The sequence below is a fragment of the Narcine bancroftii genome, chromosome 3 (genome assembly GCF_036971445.1).
Source record: "Narcine bancroftii isolate sNarBan1 chromosome 3, sNarBan1.hap1, whole genome shotgun sequence".
Lineage (NCBI taxonomy): Eukaryota > Metazoa > Chordata > Chondrichthyes > Torpediniformes > Narcinidae > Narcine > Narcine bancroftii.
In genome coordinates this window covers 128735164-128759023 of record NC_091471.1, presented here as the reverse complement: position 1 = coordinate 128759023, position 23860 = coordinate 128735164, and the positions used below count along the sequence as shown (strand labels likewise).

At 40.9% G+C, this 23860-nt stretch overlaps 1 protein-coding gene across 2 annotated transcripts in view; it reads left to right on the top strand.

The window, feature by feature from the left end:
- The window catches only part of slit2 (slit homolog 2 (Drosophila)), a 509410-nt gene that overhangs the window by 302229 nt on the left and 183321 nt on the right, over window positions 1-23860 (top strand). For both annotated transcript variants that reach the window (XM_069925076.1, XM_069925074.1), the window contains exon 5: window positions 23601-23672. In XM_069925076.1, coding sequence (XP_069781177.1) covers window positions 23601-23672 — 72 coding nt within the window. The remainder of the gene's footprint in view (window positions 1-23600; window positions 23673-23860) is intronic.

Here is a 23860-nt window from a genome sequence, read left to right as displayed (position 1 = left end):
GGCAATAAAATGATAATGACTTAATAGTTTTCCTTAATATTGATGGCTGGGGGTTAGATATCAGCCAGGACATTGGCAGGACTTGTTTAATTTTCATGGTACTGTGAGGAAATATTTTGCTTTTATCCAACTGAAAATGTAAGTGTAGCATTGGTTCCACATATATTCTGAGAATGAGCACCTCTGACAGGCAGCATTCCCTTAGTGCTGCACTGGGATGTCATCCTGTATTTCATGTGTTCTGAGCAGTCCAGCATGGTTTTAGTTTTCTGACTGATCAGCAAAATTGCAGTCAAGGAGCATTGGTAGATCGGTAGAAATTACCTAGTTTTTTTTTTATTGCTGTTTTGTCGAACACTCTGAGTGCACAGCTCCAACGGATCAAATTTAGACTGGCAGAAGACATCAGGCCAATGCTGTTGTTGACTTGTTTATCCTGTAATATCAAAATAAATATTCCTTTGAGGATGAGAGGGAAGCAAGATTTTGTAGAATGTATAAAAAGCTACAAAGTTAATATTTCATGTGAGAGACCCCATTGATCTTTGTTCTGAGATCCAGATATAACCATATAACTGTTTATGGCGTGGAAACAGGCTATGTGCTCCCAACATATAAAACTCCAGGAAAGCTACCACATACAGTCTGCTTTACACATTTCTTATGTGTAGCTTTATCTGAATTTCATTTTTCAGTATATTTTCTAAAAAATAATCAATTCAAGAGAATAGAGGGTCCTAATCCATAGATCTATTTAGGCCATCACGCAGGTTGTTAGGACATCCTATGGTATGGGGGGATTGAGTTCAGGTGTCACGATGTAATGTCACAGCTCTATAAACCTCTGCTCAGAGCACAATTAAAATATTGTGTTCAGTTCTGGACACCTCATTATAGGAAGGATATGGGAGCTATGGAGAGGGATGCTGCTTGGATTGAAAATATATCTAATGAGCCAAGGTTAGCAGAGCTGGGGCTTTTCTCCTTGGAGCAAAGAATGGTGAGAGGTGACTTAATAGAGGTTAACAAGATAATGAGACGCATAAAAAACATAGATAGCCAGCACCTTTTACTCATGGCAGGAGTAGACACCAGAGGATCTCTGTGCAAAATGAAGGGAGGAAAGTTTAGGGAAGACATCAGGGGTAAGGTTTTTACACAGACAGTTGTGGGTGCCTGGAATGCATTGCCAAGAGTGGTTGTGGAGGATGAAACAATAAGCAGATTTAAGAGACTCTTAGACTGGTGCATGGATTTTGAAGTAGGGAGGGTTTAGTTTTTTTTTGGTAGGTATATATGGGTTGACACAACATCGTGGGCTGAAGGCCCTGTACTGTAATGCTCTATGTTTAGAATAGATCATATTTGAACATTTCCATGAGATGTTTGTTTGCATTGAAGGGCTTACATTTAAGGTAGTTTCATGATCAATTGCCATGGCAATAAATTGGTTTATTGAATAGTACAGCAAAAGCAATGTGTCATAGGTGTATGATGACTTGGCATCTGGATTCGTTCATGCTATTTCTCAGTGAAGAAAGCCTGCATATGAAAGACATTGCCCTTGGCAGAAGTGCTTGACAGAAGTATTTTGTTGAGAGAAGGGAGAGTAGAGGTTATTCTTGTCACGATAACACCAATCTGCTGTGATGAAATGAAATGTTTTGAAGATTTATGAGTTTCCTATCATGTGTTTGTAGATAAAGGGGGAAAAAAAGATTTAGCAGGACTTGGCTAAGGGGGCAGAACTGTTCAGATTTTTTTGGTGTGGATGAAGTTTTACATCTTCTAAAGGTGCAAAGCTCCAATACATCAACATTAAGATTTCTCGTTGAAGTAAAATAGCAGTAAAATCCACAGGTGATGGGATAAAAGAAAATGCAGATCTCTAAGAGCAGGAAATCCAGTGTAAAGATTCACAATTCCTCACGTAATCCTATACTGTATGGAATTGCTGCCTTCCCACTGTGAGGCGGACAAAGAATCACCATGGTGTCGCCTGGTGACCCTTACAGTATGAGAGAAAGAGAAGCAAAAGAGAGACCATTCATAGGTATTTGAGTGTTCATGGATGCTCCTCCAGTACCCCCACAGCCTCTTCAGCTGCACAGATCCCTGTTCGATCCATTTGGCAACCCGACTACCAGATTCAAAGTGATACAATCAGGAAGCCTTCAGCACTTGAGGCCCTTCAGGAGCCCTACTTGCCCTCAGTACCCTTTCTAATCTTGATTCCAATACCTAATTCCCATGAGCTAGTCTCCAGCAGCCTGTGTGGGTCCCTCAGCCGCTGAGCCCCTAACTGGTCCGCCTCCATGGTCACTGCCCTTTAGGGTCATCTTCTCTGCTTCTCTTTCTTAATGGGGCATATTCTCTCCATTTCTGATACCCCGTGCTGATCCGCTGTAACCCCTTGTGGCCGCTGTCAAGCACAGGCACTGTAATCTTGTGCACAGGGCCGTGGTTAAAGGATTCTAGTTTAAAAACGCCATCAGCTTCTCTGACAGGCCTTTTAACACCTGTACAGAGAGGGAGAGAGAGACGGCATTGGGACCAACTGGGCAGTGAACCCTTTGGAGCAGCGCTGTGTCTATGTTTCCCGTTCTCCCAGGTCCACACCAATGGCAGTGCTGCTGTTCCAGCAGCTCCTGCAGCACAGCCATTTTGCATTCCTAAACATTAACTATTTCTCTCCATGATGTTGCTTGACCTGGTGAGTCCTCCAGCTTCTCTTTGTTCACTCTCAGGTACAGTGTTTAGCTGTCAATGACACCTCATTTACTGTACCTTGTTTTCACTGCTTCAGTTCTTATGGGAGAACCAGAATTAAAAAAAAAACATTTGTTATTTTGTGTGAACACCATTCTATTTCTTTTAACAGTAATAACATAATGAATGATGGAAGGAGACTGTAAACTTAATACAATGTTATGACACAGCCATCCTGGGTATGGTTGGACTTCCTCAAAGGTTTATAGGTCAAAACCACAGGGACAAGTCTCCACTTTCTAATGCTAAATTACTGGATAGGATGCCTGTTTGCTATTGATTGGCATCAAAGGTCACACCGCTAATGTTGGTTAAAATATCTGACTTCCTTACAAGGGCAGGTTTATAACTCTTTGTTAATATAAATTTTTAAATTTTATTAAATTAAATTAGACATGCAGCACAGTAACAGTCTCTACCGACCAACGAGCCTGTGCCCCCCAAGTACACTAATCAGCCCTTGTTTTGAAGGGTGGGAGGAAGCCTGAGCACCCAGAGGAAATGCAGAGATAGGAGATTGTACGATTTCCTTATTGTCAGCATGGCATTCGAACCCGGGTTGCTTGCGCTGTAATGGCATTGCGTGAACCACTACACTAACCATGCCATCCATAAGTATAGGTTAAGATACACTTTCCTCTTGTCAGTTTTAGGACAACTTATATCATCATATGGTCATACTGACCTTGTTTAAGCAGATAAAGCTACAACAGCATTCATATCAGTTCCTTGCAGGTAAGTCTGAATGAAAGTCAGATGCCTAAAAGTTGGATAGTTTCTCTGTTTTACTGTGATAAATAGCCACCATGCCTTTTCCTAATGTCAATTGGGAATCATGAAAGTGGAATATTCTTGATTTAAGAAGTGATTTATTCCCTTGGGCCTTCCACAGATATTGCAGCTGGTTAGACTTGCATGCGAACTCCTGGCAAGTAGGTTAGCTCTACCATCAGAGATGTAGTCAAATGCGGGGAGGGTGGAATTCACAAATAAAGAAGGATGACATGCAGAGATATGAGGGGAGGGCAATGGCACATGGATCTAGAGAGTCACTAGACCATGAAGAGGACTGATTGCTCCCTATGGCCATGGGTGGTCTGCAGTCAGCAATAGCTTTGTAGCAGTTGTGTAATTAACTTCATCAGGAGTGGTGCCATTCGCTGCTCATGAGATAAGTGAAGCACGGGAGTAATAGAACGTATGCGTGGGTGCGTTAACCATCAGTATACTGCTGATGGATCTGAGGTGCAGGAGGAGAGTGAGAGCGGAAGGATCACCTGTGTGGCAGTGAGCCAATGAGGAAATCAGAGGGGTGGTGTTTAGACAATTGAAGAATGCCGTGATAAATAAAGTTGACTTCACGATGTGCTGAAAGAAATGAGTGAGTTTATTCTTTATTTGTTTGTAAGCTGTGCCATTACAACATTGAGTGGGATCAGAGTCTACAGTTATCAGTCCACCCAAGCCTCCATTTGTATCTGGCAGCAAACTTTTATGCAACCATATAATCACCTGAATCAGGCGCAAGCCACTCACCTATCGAGACTGCTGTATCATCTGATGAGATTCTGGCAGATTCCCTGTAAAATCCTGGTAGGACATGCAAGTATAGCCATTTTCAATATGTGGTTATGTCAAAGGTTGTAAGTTATGATTGATCTAGCCACTAACTAATGGGTGCCACATTGATGACATCATTATGGGAAAGAAATACCTCAGAGAATTGTCAGCAGTTTTTCATTTCCCATTACATGGGACTTCAGCAGGAAATTGGTACTATTCATACATACAGTAATTAATAGGGAGGATGGTTTTTTTTTCTATTCCTGTTTCTGGGCTAGACAAACTACAGAACAGCATGTTATATGTGATCTACAAGCTCATTTTCCAATGTTTTCTCCCCTGAGCTCATCACTATTTTGACAGAATAGAATACTTTTATGAAGGTTACCTCTCAAACTGGGCACAGTACCAGCAACATGAAAAATCAGACAATTTATTGTAATGTTCCCAATATAAAATGCTTTCAGCAAATGTACTTGGCATTGCTTTGCAAGGGAATACATTAAAGTTGCACAGTATCTCATTCTGTATGGATGAGGTTACTTATAATGTATGCAGCAAGGGAAGCAGCTGGAGTGGTGACAGCTGAAGACAAAGAATTAATTTCAAGTAAAATCTTACAACCAGTTTTTTTTTAAATTGACTTTCACAGCCACTTGTGATTTTGCCATCCCTTGTAATATGGTTGCCATATTCCTTGTAGCGTTAATGCAGTTAGGAAAGGGGTGAAGTTAGATGGTTACTGGAGATGTGGTTAGACATAGTGCTCTAAGTATTGCTTTGGACAGAGCTTTTCCACCTCTTTCAGAACACTGGAAAACTTTATAAAACATAGACTTGAATTGTTTCAGGGTGATATCCTCAAGGTGGCTGTTATATTGCAGTGAAACTGGGATACATGGCCGAACAATGCTTTCAGAGGCTGATTTTGCTGCTTTATGAAGTAACCATCTGACCTGCAGCAAAACGAAACAATTGAAAGATTTCATTTCTAAAAGTTCAGCAACGTGACAATTTTCCCAAATCCAAGCTCATGACCCAACAACCCCTCATCCTGCACAAGAACTCTCACTGAGGGTAGGATTTTTAATCAATGGGCTAATCAGATCCTCATTGAGGTTCTCTCATTTCCGGTAATGGAGTCCTTTCATTGGGATAATGGAGTTCTCTCAGTGGGGTAATGGATGACACCTCCATCTTAGTCCTTCCCTCCCCCCTTTCCAGCTCTCCTTTCCCTCTTACCTCTCTATTAACCCAGCTATCCCACTCCTCTTGCTTGCTGCTGTCCCCTCCCTCCTTTCTCCTCCTATTACCTCCTGCCTTTGCATCCACACCTCTCCCCACTCTTTTATTCAGCTGCCCGCTGACATTTTTCCATACGTTGATAAAGTGCTACGGCCCAGTTATTTTTACCTTTAATTTAAAGGACACTGTTTCACCTTCTGAGTTTCTCCAGCATTATGTTTTTACTTCAACAACGGGGTCTACAAATTTTCATATTTTTACATCGGGGCTGCCTCATGCACCAGTGATAAGCTTATCAACTTCATTCACTTCACAACCAACTTCCACTCACCTGATCCATCTCCAACATAACACTCCCCTTCCTGGATCTCTCTGTCTCCATTTCAGTAGACAAGCTTTCCACTGGCATATTACAATCCCACTAACTACCACAACTTGACAACACCTCCTCAATACCCTGCCTCCTGCAAGGATTTTATTGCCTTCTCTCATTTTATCTATCTCTGCTGCATCTGTTCCCAAGATGAGGTCTTCTAGTCCAGTTCTTCTGCAATTTCTGCCTTCTGCCACCTTTCACCACCAACTCAGCCCTCACCCTCATTCCCTCTATTTCCCACTCATCTGCCCTGGCCCTCTCTGACCCCAGACACAACAAGCACAGAATCCCCCTTGTTCTCACCTACCAGCCTCCACATCCAACACATTATCCTCTGGAATTTCTGGCATTTACAACAGGATCCCACTACCTGACACATTGGTCATTAGTGGGGTCATTGAAATTCCGAGGTCATCTTCAACCTACATCCATGAAATTCGATTTTCCCACCAACATCTCCACTCAGAATGGAAAATTCTTCAGCTTGATTTTTCATTTTAATATATATCCTGTTGAGGGCACATCTTTTCAAAACACAAAGTGACACTAGGTCTTTCTTGTTACCTGTACTTTTTTTTGCAGATTACTAATTTTTGACAAAATATGATTTTTTTTATTAGCTCTATTAAATGTTTCTGAAAAATCAGAATTAAGCTTACTCGACCCAAGAGACTATTGAAAATCAAGGTTCTTTCATAAACTGTCAACGATGCATGACTTAATCCAAACTCTTTTCCTGTGCTGAATTCAATGCCAGGAACTTTGCACACTGGATTGCAGCTTGTTCAATAGCCCCTGAGTGAGTGTTATGAGTGAGGAAACAGGTTTGGTATGGGTCTCAAAGGCAAGGTCTCTGGACACAGTTTTTGTAGTGAAGGATTTCATTTACAGAAGGCAAGTGTGGGAAATAATAACAGATGCAACACATACACACACTCACACTCAAACGCACAAACTTAAATGCACACAGAGAGAACTGATACATACAATGATCAAGGAAAAATCATTATGATGTCCCACCAGCCCTTGACTCATTGCAGGCAGAGCTCTATACTGCAAGGAACATTAATTAAACACTCCCAACCCTTTTAACAATGGACATCTTACCAGCAGTTTCTTCAGTGCCCTTCCATGTTTCTAGGCCTGGAGTGAAGCAGGGTGGTTGAAGTTGGAAAAGTGGAAGAAGAAAGAACACATAGGACCATTGAAGTGCTAGAAAGTCCAGCCCAGGTCATTAGTAGCAGTAAATGGCTCGGTGCCAGGAGGGTTAATCCAATTACAACAGCCAATGGCTCAAGGCCAAGTACTGGCAGGCTGGAGAGTCATTTCAGGCAATTTACATGGGTCCACTAATGGGTGGGGTAGAACCAACCTTGATTGGCAGCTGGTGTCTCCTCCAACTTGGTAGGGAGGGCAGTGCTGTCACCCTAACCCTTATCCTTCCTAATACAATGAGTTAGTGCAGAGCTGCTGTAGGATGAGTGACAACCCAGCAGGAATTAAAGCTTTAAGATGAACAGAAGTAGAAACAATTAGTTTGAAAAGAATAAGGTAATCAGATATTATAATTTTACTACAAAATCATGGATATGCAAATACAGATTCCTCAATGAAATTATCAATTGGAATATTCCATCCTGTACATAGAAAATCAGTCGCACTAGAGCACAAACACATCTTTGAAGTCATTCAGTAATCCATATATGGCTTTTCCTTGCACTGTAGACCATATTGTCATGTACTTTTTACATTTTCAGAAGCAGAGAGTGGCAATGGTGCCATTCCTTGGTGATATTCCAAAGATGCATGACTTCCCCATTTCAGATTTGCTGTAAATAAATCAATAGGTGGGCATGTTCCACATATGGAAATTACACTGTAACATCAACTCTAATTCTGAATTAGAAACTATTTGTCTTTTGGAAATCAACAGACTTCTTGCATACTTTCATATTGTTGGTTTTATTTTTCACTAGTGACATTTACATTTTTCAATTTCATGCTTTTTCTTGTCAGAAATAGTGTATAACTCAACTCTCTGAGCCGATCTTCTCTAACCATTAGACAAACATAATTACAGGCTTCCAGTTTCATTGTGTTGCAGTCATTACTCTGGGTGAATGGGACAGACTGCAGAGCATTAGTGGCAGAGAACCATCTCACTGTGAAGGTATCTGCCACTGTAAAGACTTGTTCATTCCTGTCTCCAAACAATGGGATACTAATGTGTTCCTCCTCATTTCCCAAAGATCATTTGAAAATGGAAAATAAAGGTTGACATTTATTTGACAACTCTTTTTCAATACATCCCAAAGTGCTTTGAAGCCCATTACAATGTAATTAACAGAGTAGCCAATTTGGGCAGAGCAAAGTTCCATGCACAGGAGAGTGATAGAACCAAATGTATTCCAGTAGTGTTGAAAGAGTGATAAATATTGGCTAGAAAACTGGATCTAGCTCTCCTGACTTTCTTTGAAGTAGTATCCTTGGATTTTTTCATCCACGAGAGAACAGATGGGGGCCTCAGTTTACCAGCTCATCTCAGAGACTTCACCTTCAAATGTGCATCATCCTTCCATAATGTATTAAAATGTCAGTCCAGACATTTGCACACTAAATGAAATTTTAGTAAATACATTGCCTGAAAATATTCTGCCCACTGCTCTGAATCTTAATTTATTGATAAATCATCCACTAACAATCCATCTTCCACAATTGGTCCATTCTAAATCAATTGTTCGAAACCAGTAATAATGCTCTAAGGAGAGAGATTACAAAACATTAATATTCTCTGGTTCTAGAAATTGATGTGACCTACTGACTAGAATTACATTGCCAAAATCTGTTTGGAATAAAGTCCACTGGAGTAAGGGATCCAATGACTTGGAATGGGGCTTCTTCCCAGCACAGCTGCACATCATTCAGAATCCACCTGGTTTTCCAGGAGAAAACTGCTGGAGTGTTTCATTCCTGTTAATGAGGAGCTGATACTTCGGTAAAAATTCATTAAAGTCTTCATTTCGTTTCTCATTGGAAAACAAAAACAGAATTATCTTTCAATTTCTGCTATTTTTATGTCATAGCTGAGACCATTCAGTAAAAGAACTCGTGCTTGATTGCTAATGTGTTCCCATTGTACACATCCCAAAGCTGGTACAAACCAAGGGGTGCCAATATTGACACAAAATGCTGGAGAAACCTAGCAGGTCAAACAGTGTCCTTTTTTTTAACCAAAGGTAAAAATACATAACTGACATTTTGGGCTTGAGCCTTTCATCAAGGTACAGAAGAAAGTTGACAGGTGTCCGAACAAAAGATTGGGGGTGGGGGATAAAAGGGGGAAGGTTGTGGCAAAGGCAGGAGATGAAAGGTGGAGAAGGGGGAGAGGGGACAGCAGTGATCAGGAAAGATGGGTGGAGGTTGAAGGCCACACTGTTTGACCAGCTGAGTTTTTCTAGTATTTTCTGTTTTTACTTCAACCAGTGTCTGCAGATATTCGTGATTTGTTGGTGCCAATATAGAAATTGATTGAATCAAGAATCATTTGAGAACGTGAATTAAACCTCAATATACTCAGCTGCCAGAAGGCAAGTTTTGCATAATTGTTACCAAATTGCTGTGAGGTAAAATTTAATGTGGAACAATGTATTTCACTGCAGTTTGTTCTCTGCAGTGATACCTTCATGAATAGATTTGCTGCCAGGTCTGCTGTGTTTTCGTGGGACCCTTTTTTTAATCTGGAAGTTCAGTGAGAGTTCTCTGGTGGAAATTTGCAAAATCTTCAAAGGAATTACTCATTTGGCTTTAATTTATTGTGAACAAAGAGAAGTTGGAAGAACTTGGTGGGTCAGGCAGCAATAGATAGTAATGAATAGTCAACGATTCAACACAAGACCCTTTTTCTAGTAGATATGGATATCAAATAGGTGAGGGTGGGGGAGAGAGAAAAAGAATCTGGAGGAGGCCAAGTAGTGATAGGGTATTAGGGAGAAAGCAAAGGGGGAGGGTAGGGGGAGAATTAGAGAGAAAAGTAAGAATGGGAGTTGGAAGAGAAGAGATGGAAACAGTGGAATCAGATTGAGGTCGTCATTGCCTGAATTTGGAAAAATTAATATCCATGCTGTTGGATTTAAGGTTGTCCAAAAGGAATATGATATCTTGGAATATGGTGAATATGAGGCCAAAGACAGTGTGGGAATGTTAAAGGGAATTTTAAACTGTTGAAAAATGGGAGTTCTACTTGATCCTATAGACAGAATACAGGTAGAGGAGGCCAGACCAAGAAGATTTAGATTGGATGATGCACCAAAGAGAAGCTGAAGGGACTCAATGGGTCTGCAGCATCCATGGATAGAAATAGTTTATCTATGTTTGGGTTCAGGACCCATTAACGAAGTAGAAGTATGAAGGGGTGATATAGGGCTAAAAGTAATCTTTTGGACAACCTTCAGTGGGATTCACTGATCATTAGCCCAGGTTGTACCAGAATGTCAGCAACTAGTCCCTCTGCAAATCTGAGTGTTCCTCATGATCTGTAAGATAACCATTCATTAGTTGTGTTCCTTCTCATTTAAGTGCACACAATTCAAAACAATCTTTTACTGGACTTATTAATAACCTAGTGATAGCACTAATTAAGATACTCAAATGGATTAGGAAATTCAGCACCCAAGTCAATGCTTGGCCTTAATGAAACAGTCAGAGATCTGGCTCCTGGACCTAGTAAACTGAGGCTAAGGAAAACCTTTGAAATCCAACAATTGCTTCTGGAATAAATGTATAAGGACTCCAAAGAGGCACATAATTTATGGTTGTCCATGCACCTCCTGCTAGCATATTATGGAAATCACAAGGTGGTTTGCACCCACAGAGAAAATAGGGCAGAAATATCCATGTCTAGTTAGCTGTTTCCTAATATTTGAATGACTGATGAAGAGCCAACAGGCAATCTGGAATGAGAGAACCAAGTTTATTAATACGTTCAATATGGAGACTTTTCTTATCATGCTTTTTAGTGACACAGTGGCATAAAATTTACTTTTGATGGATGACAAGTTTTTTTTTTCTCTCCTTGATTTCCTATTTTTACACAATGGTATTGAAAAGAGCAGGTTGGAAGTTATTGCTGACAAATCCATGGCACATAAACAGGAACCTGTTCTAGTTTTATTCTGTTTATATATTCATTGGACATCTTGCCTTCATCTCTGATGGTGACAGTGAGACACCACATAGCACAGGGCGATTTGGCATTGGAATATGGCTGAGAATAGTTCTGATTGAGGATTGTCACACTACAAATTTCACACTGCCTGATGCACCGGTCTACTGACTATTAAAGTAACCCGGATTGGACAGGATTAAAATGAGATGAAATCAAGATAGCATTTCACATTTAGCTTTTGTTGCATGTGCTGCATTTGCATCACTGCTGGTGGTGTTTCCAGGAGCAATGGGAATCTGGCAGTAGAAAAGTACACACCAAAATGTGAAGGGCTTTTTTTTAATATATATGTTGGCAAGTTCTTTTCAGAGGGTGTGGACTCATTCCCATCTTGCTAATGGCAGTTATATATTTATTGACCTTCTCTAACATTGGCCACAGTGTCAGAATGATAGCTTTACATATAATAATTCTGGGTATCTTTGGCTTGGCTTCGCGGACGAAGATTTATGGAGGGGGTAAAAGTCCACGTCAGCTGCAGGCTCGTTTGTGGCTGACAAGTCCGATGCGGGACAGGCAGACACGGTTGCAGCGGCTGCAGGGGAAAATTGGTTGGTTGGGGTTGGTTGTTGGGTTTTTCCTCCTTTGCCTTTTGTCAGTGAGGTGGGCTCTGCGGTCTTCTTCAAAGGAGGTTGCTGCCCGCCAAACTGTGAGGCGCCAAGATGCACGGTTTGAGGTGATATCAGCCCACTGGCAGTGGTCAATGTGGCAGGCACCAAGAGATTTTTTTAGGCAGTCCTTGTACCTTTTCTTTGGTGCACCTCTGTCACGTTGGCCATATAACACGATCTTGGGAAGGCGATGGTCCTCCATTTCTGGGTATAAAACGTGTGCATCTGCAGTCACTGCGATTCAATCACTAGATTCTGGGTATGTTCACAAGGGGTTTTGCTCTCCATTTTTTAAGGACCATGATTTGGGTGATACCTCTCTGTTCCGTCAGTGACAGTCTTCCATGAAGCACACAATGAAGTGACCACTTCTTCCTAACTTGTTGCTCACATATTTTACTTCTGCCCTTAATTAAATGCATGGATCATTGAAGAAATGTTCACACACACACACACACACACACACACACACACACACACACACACACACACACACACACACACACACACCCCTCCCCCATGGAAAATTATACTAATTTATGCAAATCCAACTGGAAGAACTGGACTGAGTAACCTTGATCAGGAAAAGAAACCAAAGTAATTGAAGATCACTGTGGGGAAATATCATTATCCTTCCTCGTTATTTATTTAACAAAGTGGGAATGTTATACCGAGTTTCTCTCAGTCCAATGCCTGTTTTGAATTGGCACCTCTTCTTGAAAATTTGGCAAACACTACCACTGTACAATCAGTAGCACATTCTGGGACTTTCACTGTCTGATTCCAGTAACTTTTACAGTTTGTCTCAAAGAGTTTTGCTCATTAAAGGTACTTATGAAAGTAGTCGATAGCATTGGAGATTTATGGCTGCATTGTTTAGAGCCCAGGAACATTGCCTTGGAGGAAAATAAAATTACACTTAATTAAATTTAGAGGCAGTGTGCCATCTATAGAAGATTTATTGCCTCTGAGGTCAAGGAACAGTGAGGCAACACTAGTAGCTGTACATTGCCACTGATGCACCATCTAAGCTTAGTGAGACACTCTTCTCTGCTCCCAAAGGATTAACCTGACAATACCACAGTAAGGTTTTGGTAAAGTCTGTATTTTTAGCAATTACTGTTCAACCATGTCCACACAAGAAAACATATTAAACAGCCACACGAATAAATCTGTTCTCTTCTCAAATTGCATTTTGTTGACCCTTCACTTTCACGCCATCTCACAATGCAGAATCTGTGATTTAACTCATTTTTTTGTGTGTTGTGACCTCCAACTTGTGTTCTTTTCCAGTAACATGGCATTTCATTAAACTGCACTTTGAAAACTTTCTTGGAGAAACTCCACAGTGGCAGATATAATAAAAGGCAGAACTAGCAATACCTTCTTGTGGCAAACAATCATTGTTCTCATTCAGTAATGTGATTAGCTAACGTGTCCCTGGTGGAGCACATACCCTTCCAAGTGAAACTGCGATCAAATATTTCTGTTAGGACGTGGTGTTATTGGATTGCCAGCTTTATGTTCCCATATAGAAACCAAGAGTACAGAATAATGTTATGGATAACAAAGGGTATCATTCATTCTGAGAAGGAAACAAGTCTCCAGCATTAGTTTGATTTCTCCCTGCAAATGCATATTAATATAGATATTCAGGGTTAATTAAGGAATTCAGCAGAGAATTATCCTTTCCTCCGATATGTTTTCATGTTTAGGAATCAGGCTTAAATCCTCAGAAACACAGAGCATCATAGCCCAGAATGAAGAACTTGATGAGAATCAAAATGTAAGAAAATCCTCAAGCAAAAAAAATAGGAAGGCATCAGGAATCCAATGACATGAGGTTGCTTTGTCAGATAATATGAAGGAACATCCTAAGGGCTTCTACAGGTTTATTTAGAGTAAAAGGATAGTAAGAGACAAAATTGGTCCCCTTGAAGAGCAGAGAGCGGTCACCTTTGTATGGAGCCAAAAGAGATTGGTGAGATCTTAAATGTTTTTTTTTCATCAGTATTCGCTCAGGAAACAGGCACAGTCGTGCGAAGTAAGAAAAACAAGCAGTGAGGTCATGGAACCGATACAGATTAAAGAAGAGGAAGTGCTTGCTGCCTTAAAGAAAAAAGGGTGGATAAATCCCCAGGGCCTTACAAGATATTTCCTCTGACCTTGATGGAGGCTAGAGTAGAAATTGCAGGGGCTCTGGCAGAAATATTTAACATGTCCTTATGCACGGGTGAGGTGCTGGAGGATTGGAGGATAGCTCATGTTGTACTGTTGTTTAGAAAAGGATCCAAAAGTCACCCTGGAAATTATAGGCCGGTGAGCCTGATATCAGTAGTAGGTAAATTATTGGAAGGTGTTCTAAGAGATTGGATATATAATTATTTGGATAGCCAGAAACTGATTAGAGGTAGTCAACTTGGCTTTGTGCGTGGTTTAATCAATCTTGTCAAGTTTTTCAAATAGATTACCACAAAAGTTGATGAAGGCTGTGGATGTTGTCTACTTGGACTTTGACAAGGTCTCACATGGGAGGTTAGTCAAGAAGGTTCAGACCCTAGGTATTCATGGTGAACTTGTGAATTGAATTTGATGATGGCTGGACAGGAGAAGCCAGAGAGTAGTGGTGGATGGTTGCTTCTCAGACTGGAGGCCTGTGACTAGTGGTGTGCCTCAGGTATTGGCACGGGGACCATTGTTGTTTGCCATCTGTATCAATAATCTGGATGATAATGTGGTCATTTGGATCAGTAAATTTGCAGATGACACTAAGATTAGAGGTTTTATGGACAGCGCAGAAGGTTTTTCAAAGCTTGCAGCTGGATCTTGGCCAGATTCAGTAAATGGTAGGGCAGTAGAAAAAAGGGATCTGCGAATACAGATACACAATTCCCTGAAAGTGGATATGGTTGTAAAGAGAGCTTTGGCGTATTGGCCTTCATAAATCAAAGTATTGAGTACAGAAGTTGGGATGTTATGGTTAAGTTGTACAAGACATTGGTGAGCCCATATTTGAAGCATTGTGTGTAGTTTTTGTCACCTAATTACAGGAAAGACATCAATAAGATAGAAAGAGTATACTAGGATATTTCCTGGTCTTCAGGAACTAAGTTACAGGGAAAGGTTCAACAGGTAGGACTTTATTCTCTGAAATGTTGAAGAATGAGGGGAGAATTGATAGAGGTATTTAAAATTATGAGGGGGATAGATAGAGTAAATGTGGACAGGCTTTTTGCACTGAAGGTAGATGAGATACAAACCAGAGGACATGGGTTAAGAGTGAAAGGGGAAAGGCTTAGGGGAAACGTGAGGGGGAACTTTTTCACACAGAGTGGTGGGTGTGTGGAACAAGTTGGCAGCTGAAGGGTGAATGCGGGTTGTATTTTAACATTTAAGAAAAATTTGGACAGGTGCTTGGATGGGAGAAGTATGGAGGGTTTTGCACTGGGTGCAGGACAGTGGGTTCATTTACATAGTTGCACAAACTCTAGTTCAAACCATTGGCAACCTGATCCAAACCTCTGATATCATCAGGAAGTCTTCAGTGCCTAAGGACCTTCAGAGCCATTCTTGCCCTCAGCACCCGCTCGAATCCCAGTTCAGATACCTGGTTCCCATGAGCCACACCTTCAAGAAGAGCTCAGGTCCGAAACGTCCATTATATATCTTTACATATGCTGTGAGATCTGTGAGGTCCTCCAGCATTTCTGTGTTTCTACTACAATCATAGTGTCTGCAGATAATGTTTCATCCCATTAGCCAGTCATCAACATTACACAGCTCCTCACTGATTGGTCTATTTCTGTGGTCACCATCCTGTAAGGTTGTCTCCCATGCTTCTCCTCAATGGGAGGGGGGGTGGTGTTCTACCCATTTCTGGTGCCCTGTTCTGGTCTGCTGCACCCCCTAATGTGCAACCCCTTGTTGTACACTGCCCAGCATAGGCACCGACATCTTGGGCACAGACCCTGTGGTTGTAGAATTTTAAAAAGGAACACTGTCGGTGCTGTCTCCAATCCCCACTCTCCCTTGTCTATAACAATGACAGTGCTGCCATTACATGAGTCTGGCAGGGCTACCATTTTAAAAACCAATTACCCCACCCAGTGCTGACACAATCTAGAACATTACAGCATCAGTACCAGCCCTTCAGCCCACAAGGTTGTGCTGTATAAACCTAGTTAACAATCTAAACCTTCCATACCTACACCATAACCCTTTATTTTTCTTGGGTCCATGTGCCTATCTAAGAGTCTCTTGAATGACCCCATTGCACTAGTCTCCATCACCACCCCTGGCAATTCATTCCAGGCATCCACCATTCTTAAAAAATAGTTATCTCTGGCATCTCCTCTGCTCACCTTAAATAGATTTCCTCTAGTACTTGCAATTATCACTCCAGGTTAAAGGTACTGGCTGTTCACCCTATCTAAACCCTCTCATAATCTTGTATACCTCTATTAAGTCACCTCTCCTTCTTGTCTACTCTTATCTGGTGAATTCTTCCACATTGTGCAATCATTGTGAGGTGGCCATTTTGCACTGAGATTGAACCAAAGGAGCATTTCATTGTCAGAACTTTTGATGCACACTCAATGACTCAAAAGACTGTAGTTGAGCAAAACTGATAGGCTTTTACTAGCAATAGAATGAAGGCACATCCCTGCTGGTCGACTGTCCTGAACTGAGAAGGGGATTGTGGAACAGTCACCTTTATTCAGGAGCCTGTGGGAGGGGCCACAGGAACAGACAGTCAATGGGTGTGCCTAGACAGATAAATACATACATCCAGTGATTTCTTCCACTTCCATGGTATCTACTTAACTTTGATCTGGAATAGCCTTTCAAATTTTTCTCATGTAAATATGCCAGTTTCATTTTTCTTTCTAGAATTAAGTCACTGCAGAACTGAAACAGCCGTGTTTTTTTTAACGTATTGGGAAATGTTCGATAATCTATAATTGCCCTGACAATTCAGGAACAGTTTTATTCTGTTTATCATTTGACTCATTTACTCAGGCTTCTTCGCTTTTTGTTTCCCAATAGAATAATTTATCAAATGATTGGTAAAAATCATTCATATGGTTGAAAGAATCCAAGTGTATTTTGTTCTAACTTGTGTAAGGTTGTAAAAACCTGATTATGGTTTTTGTTGTCGAATGATTGAAAATGTGCATTACTGTTATAAACAAATCAATCACTGGCGCTAATTCACATTCATTTGGTGTATAAGATAATAATAACCTTGGGGTTTGTATTTCAAACAGGAAATTATATGCAAAGGACACCATTTTTATTTTAGTTTTATTTTTATTTGACAAACAGCAATGTTGAACTCTGATAATGAGCCAGTGACCAATCTCTTCCAGATTTCACAATTGATTGAGTTGAAAATTATTAATAGACATCAGAATAGCCAGATAGAGTACCACTCTAATTATCCGAAATGGTCGGGACTGTCCAATATCGGACAAAAATTTTTTTTTTTCGGAAAACAGGTCATTTTTTTAAAAAAACAGCCCAGTAGCAACAGCAAATCACTTGTATCAATGTTTAAACAATAACAAACAACAAGGGAAGGCCTTTTAGGCATTAAAATAATGTTTAATCCTCACAAAAATAATGCTGGCACTGCCGATCCCCGACACGTCCCAACTGCAGCCAATCCCCGACATGTACTCACTGCTGCCGCTGATCCCCAGGGAGGCCTCCCCGTGCAGTGGAACCCTCACTGGTGAGTCAGAAAGCTCCTGTCTCCCGGTCACCGGAGGTCCCGACCCCGAGTCCCAACTCGGACTGCAAATTCTCCCCCACGCCTACCACACACATACAGCGGGGAGTCCGTTGTGCGCGTATGGTCATAGGCCGAGGGGATGGTTCAGGGTCAGCATTGAGACCTCCACTGTGCCGAGGAGGCAGAGGATAAGGGAGGGGAAGGGAAGAGGTGGGAACGCCACTGAGCTCGAAGTCCCGCTCCTGCCTGGGAGCCTGCTCTCCTTGGTGACTCTGGGACAAGGGATTCTTCTAACCACTTGAAGTTGGGAGACAGTGGCACGAAGTTTGAGAAGGAGAGTTGGAGAGAAAAGTCAACTGAGGAAGGCAAAGAAGAACAGGAAAGAGAGGGGATGGGGGGTGGGGTGGGTTGTTGTCTATCACCATTCTAATTTCATGTCGAGTGAATATTTTTTCAATCTGTGAAGTCAGTTCGGCTTTGAAAAAAATTTCAGATAAATGAAGATTTCTGATTTGTTTTGAATATGCTCAATTATCCAAAATTTTAAAAACATGGGGATAATTGGATTTGTACTGTATTTCCCTCTTTAAACACTGGGACTTGCAGGAGCTGTTGCCTCAAGAGTTGACCAATACAAAATATATCACACAAGAATAATCCATCTAAATTCATTGATTGGATTGAGGTGGTGCCATTCCCAGATATGGCGTGCAGGAGGATAATGCTAAATCCTGGCTTTGGAGTGAGATTAATATCAGGGAAGCTCCATTCTGCAACATTATCTCCGTACAGTTTAAATTCTATTGACTAATCTTTTGGGCAATAGTTCCTACAACTCCCTATATTTAAAAAGGGAAGTATATTTAAGATTTTTTAAATTCAGAGATACAGCATGGTAACAGGCCCATGAGCCCACGCTGCTCAATTCACTTTCTACTCCCTTATGTTTTTGGAAAGGGTGAGGAAACCAGAGCACCCAGAGGATACCACGGGGATACCGTGATTTAAGCCTGGGTTGCTGGTACTGCAAAACCGTTGCAATAACCAAGACACTAACCATGCCGCCCTAAGTACCTGGTTATTGCGACATTTTTTAAACTTCCAACTCAAGCAATTGTGGAATCCGGAAGAATTTGGTCAGCCTCATGGTCAGAGTTTTACACTATCCAAGTCACATTTCCTGAATCTGAAACCATTGAAATACCAATCAGTTCTTTGCAAGAGGCTGCATTTTGGCACAAGCCTAAGGAATTGCTAGCTCTTTGTACCTTTCAAGAACAAGATTTGTAGTGGCATTGAATCTTTGATACCCTGCTGTAAAGCTTAGCACACATATTGAACTGATTGTAATTGAATGTAATAAATAATCACACATCTTATTTAGACATGCAGCATGGTATCAGGCCCTTCTGCCGATGAACCCATGCCACTCAACTACACCAATTAACCTCCAAACTCCATACATTTTTGAAGGGTTGAATCAAATTGGAGCACCCAGTGCAAACCCACGCAGACAAGGGGAGAACATACAAGCTCCTAACAGACAGGATTCAAAGCTGCGTCGCCGGCACTGTAAAAGTGTTGTGCTCACTGCTATTCTAACTGTGCTGCCTTTATTGACAGATAAGTTCTTCATCTCTTTTGAGAAGAGTGAAAATTATTTTTGGATGTTTTATTGTCTACTATATGCTGAATTTTACTATTGACTTCAAATGCATTTGCAACAACTTGAAGTCTGGCACGGATATGGGTATAGAAAGATGGCATGCTGAAGTCCAGAGTTGGAAACCACTTGAGAAAATTACAATTTAAGAGACACATTATATATTTTGGAAGATATGGAGCCCTTATTTACAAAATATGGGGGTTAATATTTAAATGAGGCTCTGGCTTCCATTTCTCCTTAGGGTCGCATTATACTATAAGAAACTTTATAGTAATAGGCACCCCTGTTGAGGGTCTCTTTTCCCTTTCTTATTCTTTTTTTTCCCTTTTTCTTTTCTATTTGTGGGGATGGGGAGGACGGGGTGGTATATAGGGCAGTTTTCTTAGCCTTTTCCTTTTTATATGCCACATGTTTACTTAAATTATTTTTCATTAGGTGCTTTTATTTGTGTGGCTCTAAATTTATATTTTTAAAAAAAATCAATTGCATTAAGTCCCTGAAGCTTTGACACTGCACCTAAAATGTTTTTTTTGCCAGAATTAGTATAGTTTTCATATAGTATAGTTGAGTTATGATTCAAGGCAGTTTAAATATCCAATTGATTCAATAAATTGAGGTTTATTAATACCAGGATACAGCTGTGCCAATCCACCATGCCAGGGACAGTGGTGTGGTGAGCGGAGTCAGTGGTGATTGTTGGAGTCGGCGGTCTCTCAAGGCTAGAGTCAGCAGGGCACTGGCAAGAGGGGTGTAGCTGCAAAGGCCTTCTGCGTCGCTGGCAGCGTTGCTGTGTCAAGCTGGAAGAATGGCGATGAGTCAACGAGGTAGTCTGAGGGTCTGGAGCAGTGGGTCTTGTGCTGGCTTGGGCACCCATGGTGGGTGTGTTGACCGGAAGACTGAGGTTCAGCGGCAGCAGATGCTGGAGCCAAGGCTCTGAGTAACTGTAGACTGAGGGGAGTTTTCATGAAAAAAAGGGCTGGAGAACTCTCGCTACCATCTGCAGCCTGGTAGTGGTTGGACATCTCAAACAGCAGTGCGGTGGAAGGCTGCAGCATCCTCTGGACGGGAGGGAATGTCAAATGCTGAGCCAGGAGTCACTATGCTGATATGGACATTGCTATCCTGTTTTACTGAGCCATGGACTGGTCTCGGTCTGTAATCATGTTCTATTCACTGTTATTTTTGTAATATTCTGTTGAGTAGTTTGTTTTAAAGTTAAATGTAATGTTATGTTGTTAATTTGTTAGGGATAAAATTGTAACTGGGAGGCTGGTGGGCATGGTTCGTGACAGCTGTGCAGCAGTTGCTCACAGTGGCCCCTTGCTGCGGTGCTATTTTGCTCACTTCTTTGCTTGGTCTTGTGTATAGTATTATGTTATTAAGTAATGCCTTGTCCTGGAGAAACACAATTTTGTTTTTATGGTTGTTTTACGGTTTTAAAAATGACAATAAAATGCTGGCTGACTGATTGACTGAACACCGTCTCGAAACTTAGAGGTTGTTCTTGAGTATTAGATCAATGAGGACAAAAGAAGAAAGTGCAGACATTCACTCCCTGTCATGTGCTGCGTCAACAGACATCACATAATATCTGCAATTGACCAGACCATTCATATTCCCAGCAAAACATGAGATGAGCCAAGGATTTGCAACTATTTACTTTGGCTGGACGTGAAAGAGAGGATCAAGTTTAGTCTGATTGTTCCAATGGACTGACTTTCCAACATTCCCATCTAATCTCATAAAAGAGGAAAGGTCATCTAAGCAACTGATTAGATCTTTGACGGAAGGACACTATTTACAGTTAAAAATGACATAAGATTTGTCCTTAAATAGATGAAAAGTAGTAATTGTATTCAGACTTCCAAATGCACCATGTTTCCTGGTTGATAGATTTGTCATAGTAATTGCAACTTCAAAGATAACCCTATAACATGATTACATTGACAGGAGAGTGTGAGAAGGTATCTACCAGAGGGATTTTGTATTAATTAATTAGTTCTGTTTGACCACGTTCTGCTTGCACGGATATTGCAAATAAGAAATAAGCCAACATAAGGTAGAAAATCTAGATTTGTGTTTTGGCTAAGAAATGGTTAATCCTTTTACCTTGAGCTATTAAAATGATGGTGAAAGTCTTATTTCATTTGAAGGAGTAAGATTTATTGTCAAGGCTTCTCTAGTCGTCTTGCATTTCACAGATTACTTAAAATGCCTTGAGAGTGCAAAAGCTTTATGTTCCTGTTAGGTTAAAAGGAGGGGCAAAAGGTTTGAGAGAGCCGTGGTTTTCAAGGAATATTGGAAACTTGGTTCGAAGAAAAAGGGAGGCGTACATTAGATATAAGAAGCATGGAGTTAAGGAGATGTTTGAAAGATACATTGAATGTAAGAGGAATCTTAAGAGAGGAATTAGGAAAGCTAAAAGAAGGTACGAGAAAACTATGGCAAGCAGGGTGAAAACTAATCCAAAAGAGTTCTACAAATATGTTAATGGTAAGAGGAAAGCTAGAGACAAAATTGGTCCCTTAGAAAATCAGAGTGGAAAACTGTGTGTGGAACCTAGAGAAATGGGGGAGATATTGAACAGTTTCTTTTCTTCGGTATTCACTAAGGAGAAGGATATTTGGAGATGTGGGATAAAAAAAGCAAATTGGGTAAATATGGGGAATATAGAGATTACAAAAGGTGTAGTTTTAAGGCTTTTGAAGAATATAAAGAATCTGATTGAATTTTTTGAAGAGGTGACTAGGAATGTGGATGAGGGTAGCGCAGTGGATGTTGTCTATATGGACTTCAGTAAGGCCTTCGATAAGGTACCACATGGAAGGTTAGTTAGGAAGGTGCAGTCTTTAGGTATAAATTTTGAGATAGTCAAATGGATTGAACATTGGCTGAAAGGGAGAGGCCAGAGAGTGGTAGTGGATAATTGTCTGTCAGGTTGGAGGCCGGTAACCAGTTGTGTGCCTCAAGGATCTGTATTGGGCCCATTGTTGTTCGTTATATACATTAATGATCTAGATGATGGGGTGGTGAATTGGATTAGTAAATATGCAGACGATACTAAGATAGGTGGAATAGTGGATAATGAAGAAGGTTTTCAAGGATTGCAGAGGGATTTGGGCTGCTTAGAAAAGTGGGCTGAAAAATGGCAGATGGAATTTAATGCTGATAAGTGTGAGGTGCTTCATTTTGGTAAGAAGAATCAGAATAGGACATATGTGGTAAATGGGAGAGCATTGAGGAATACAGAAGAGCAGAAAAATTTAGGAGTGACGGTACATCGTTCCCTGAAGGTAGAAACTCACGTGAATAGGGTGGTGAAGAAGGCTTTTAGTATGCTGGCCTTTATCAATCATTGCATGGAATATAGGAGTTGGGAGGTGATGTTGAGATTGTATAAGACGTTGGTGCGGCCTAATTTGGAGTTCTGTGTGCAGTTCTGGTCGCCTAATTATAGGAAGGATATAAACAGAGTGGAGAGAGTGCAGAGAAGGTTTACCAGAATGTTGCCTGGGTTTAAGCATCTGGAGTATGGGGAGAGATTGGACAGATTGGGTCTTTATTCTTTGGAGCGTAGAAGGTTGAGAGGGGATTTAATAGAAGTATTTAAGATTATGAAAGGGATAGACAGAATGGATGAGGATAGACTATTTCTGTTAAGAGGAGGAAAGTTTAAAACAAGAGGACATGAGTTAAGAATTAAGGGGCAGAGGTTTAGAGGTAATATGAGGGGGAACTTCTTTACTCAGAGAGTGGTAGCTGTGTGGAATGATCTTCCGGGAGAAATAGTGGCGGCGGAGTCAATTGTATTATTTAAGAAAAGGTTGGACAGGTATATGGATGAGAAGAAGATGGAGGGTTATGGGCATTGTGCAGGGAGGTGGGATTAGAAAGGGGTGTTTGGTTCGGTGCGGACTAGAAGGGCCTAATGGCCTGTTTCCGTGCTGTAATTGTTATGATTAAAATTGAATCACAGCAAACAGGTCCCATCTCCTTCTGTGCATTCATCAAACTAAAAATGCACAAGGAACCAGACTTTTACCATCTATGCTGCTTATTCCAGGTTCTGCACTTTTTAGAGTGAATAGGCGAGCACACACATGAAAGTAAAAATCCATTGAATTTGGACGGCTCTTTTTTTTTGCTTTTGTAAAAGAGATGTACAATTCTGTGCTACTCTTTATGTATCATTTGCCAAATCTGTATCTTTGTGCATTTTAAGTTTCATTGTGCATTAGAAGAAATCTTTTTGTTAAGAACAAAAAAAAGGGTGCAAATGAAAATGTGATTGGAAATAAAACGAAGCCTGGCATTGTAACTAATTTGGCCACACCTCACCTGAAGACATTCTTGTCTGGTTGACTTGTACCTGAGACCTGTGCTAATTTTGTTTCCTTGTTATTTCCTTCTAGTGACTTGAGTGAAAACCACATTCATGCTGTTCCGAGAAAGGCCTTCCGAGGAGCTGTTGACATAAAAAATTTGTGAGTACTTTCCTGGCTTTCTGCCTGTTGTGAATTAAAAGTGATGGATTGTGCCACAACCTTTACCAGACCAGGAGACAGCTGCACACTGCATTGAAGTGACCTTCCAGGCCACACTGCCTCCATTTGAAGGAAACTTTTCCAGTTATTTCTGCTGGGAATTAATGGACAAATGGGAATGAGAAAAC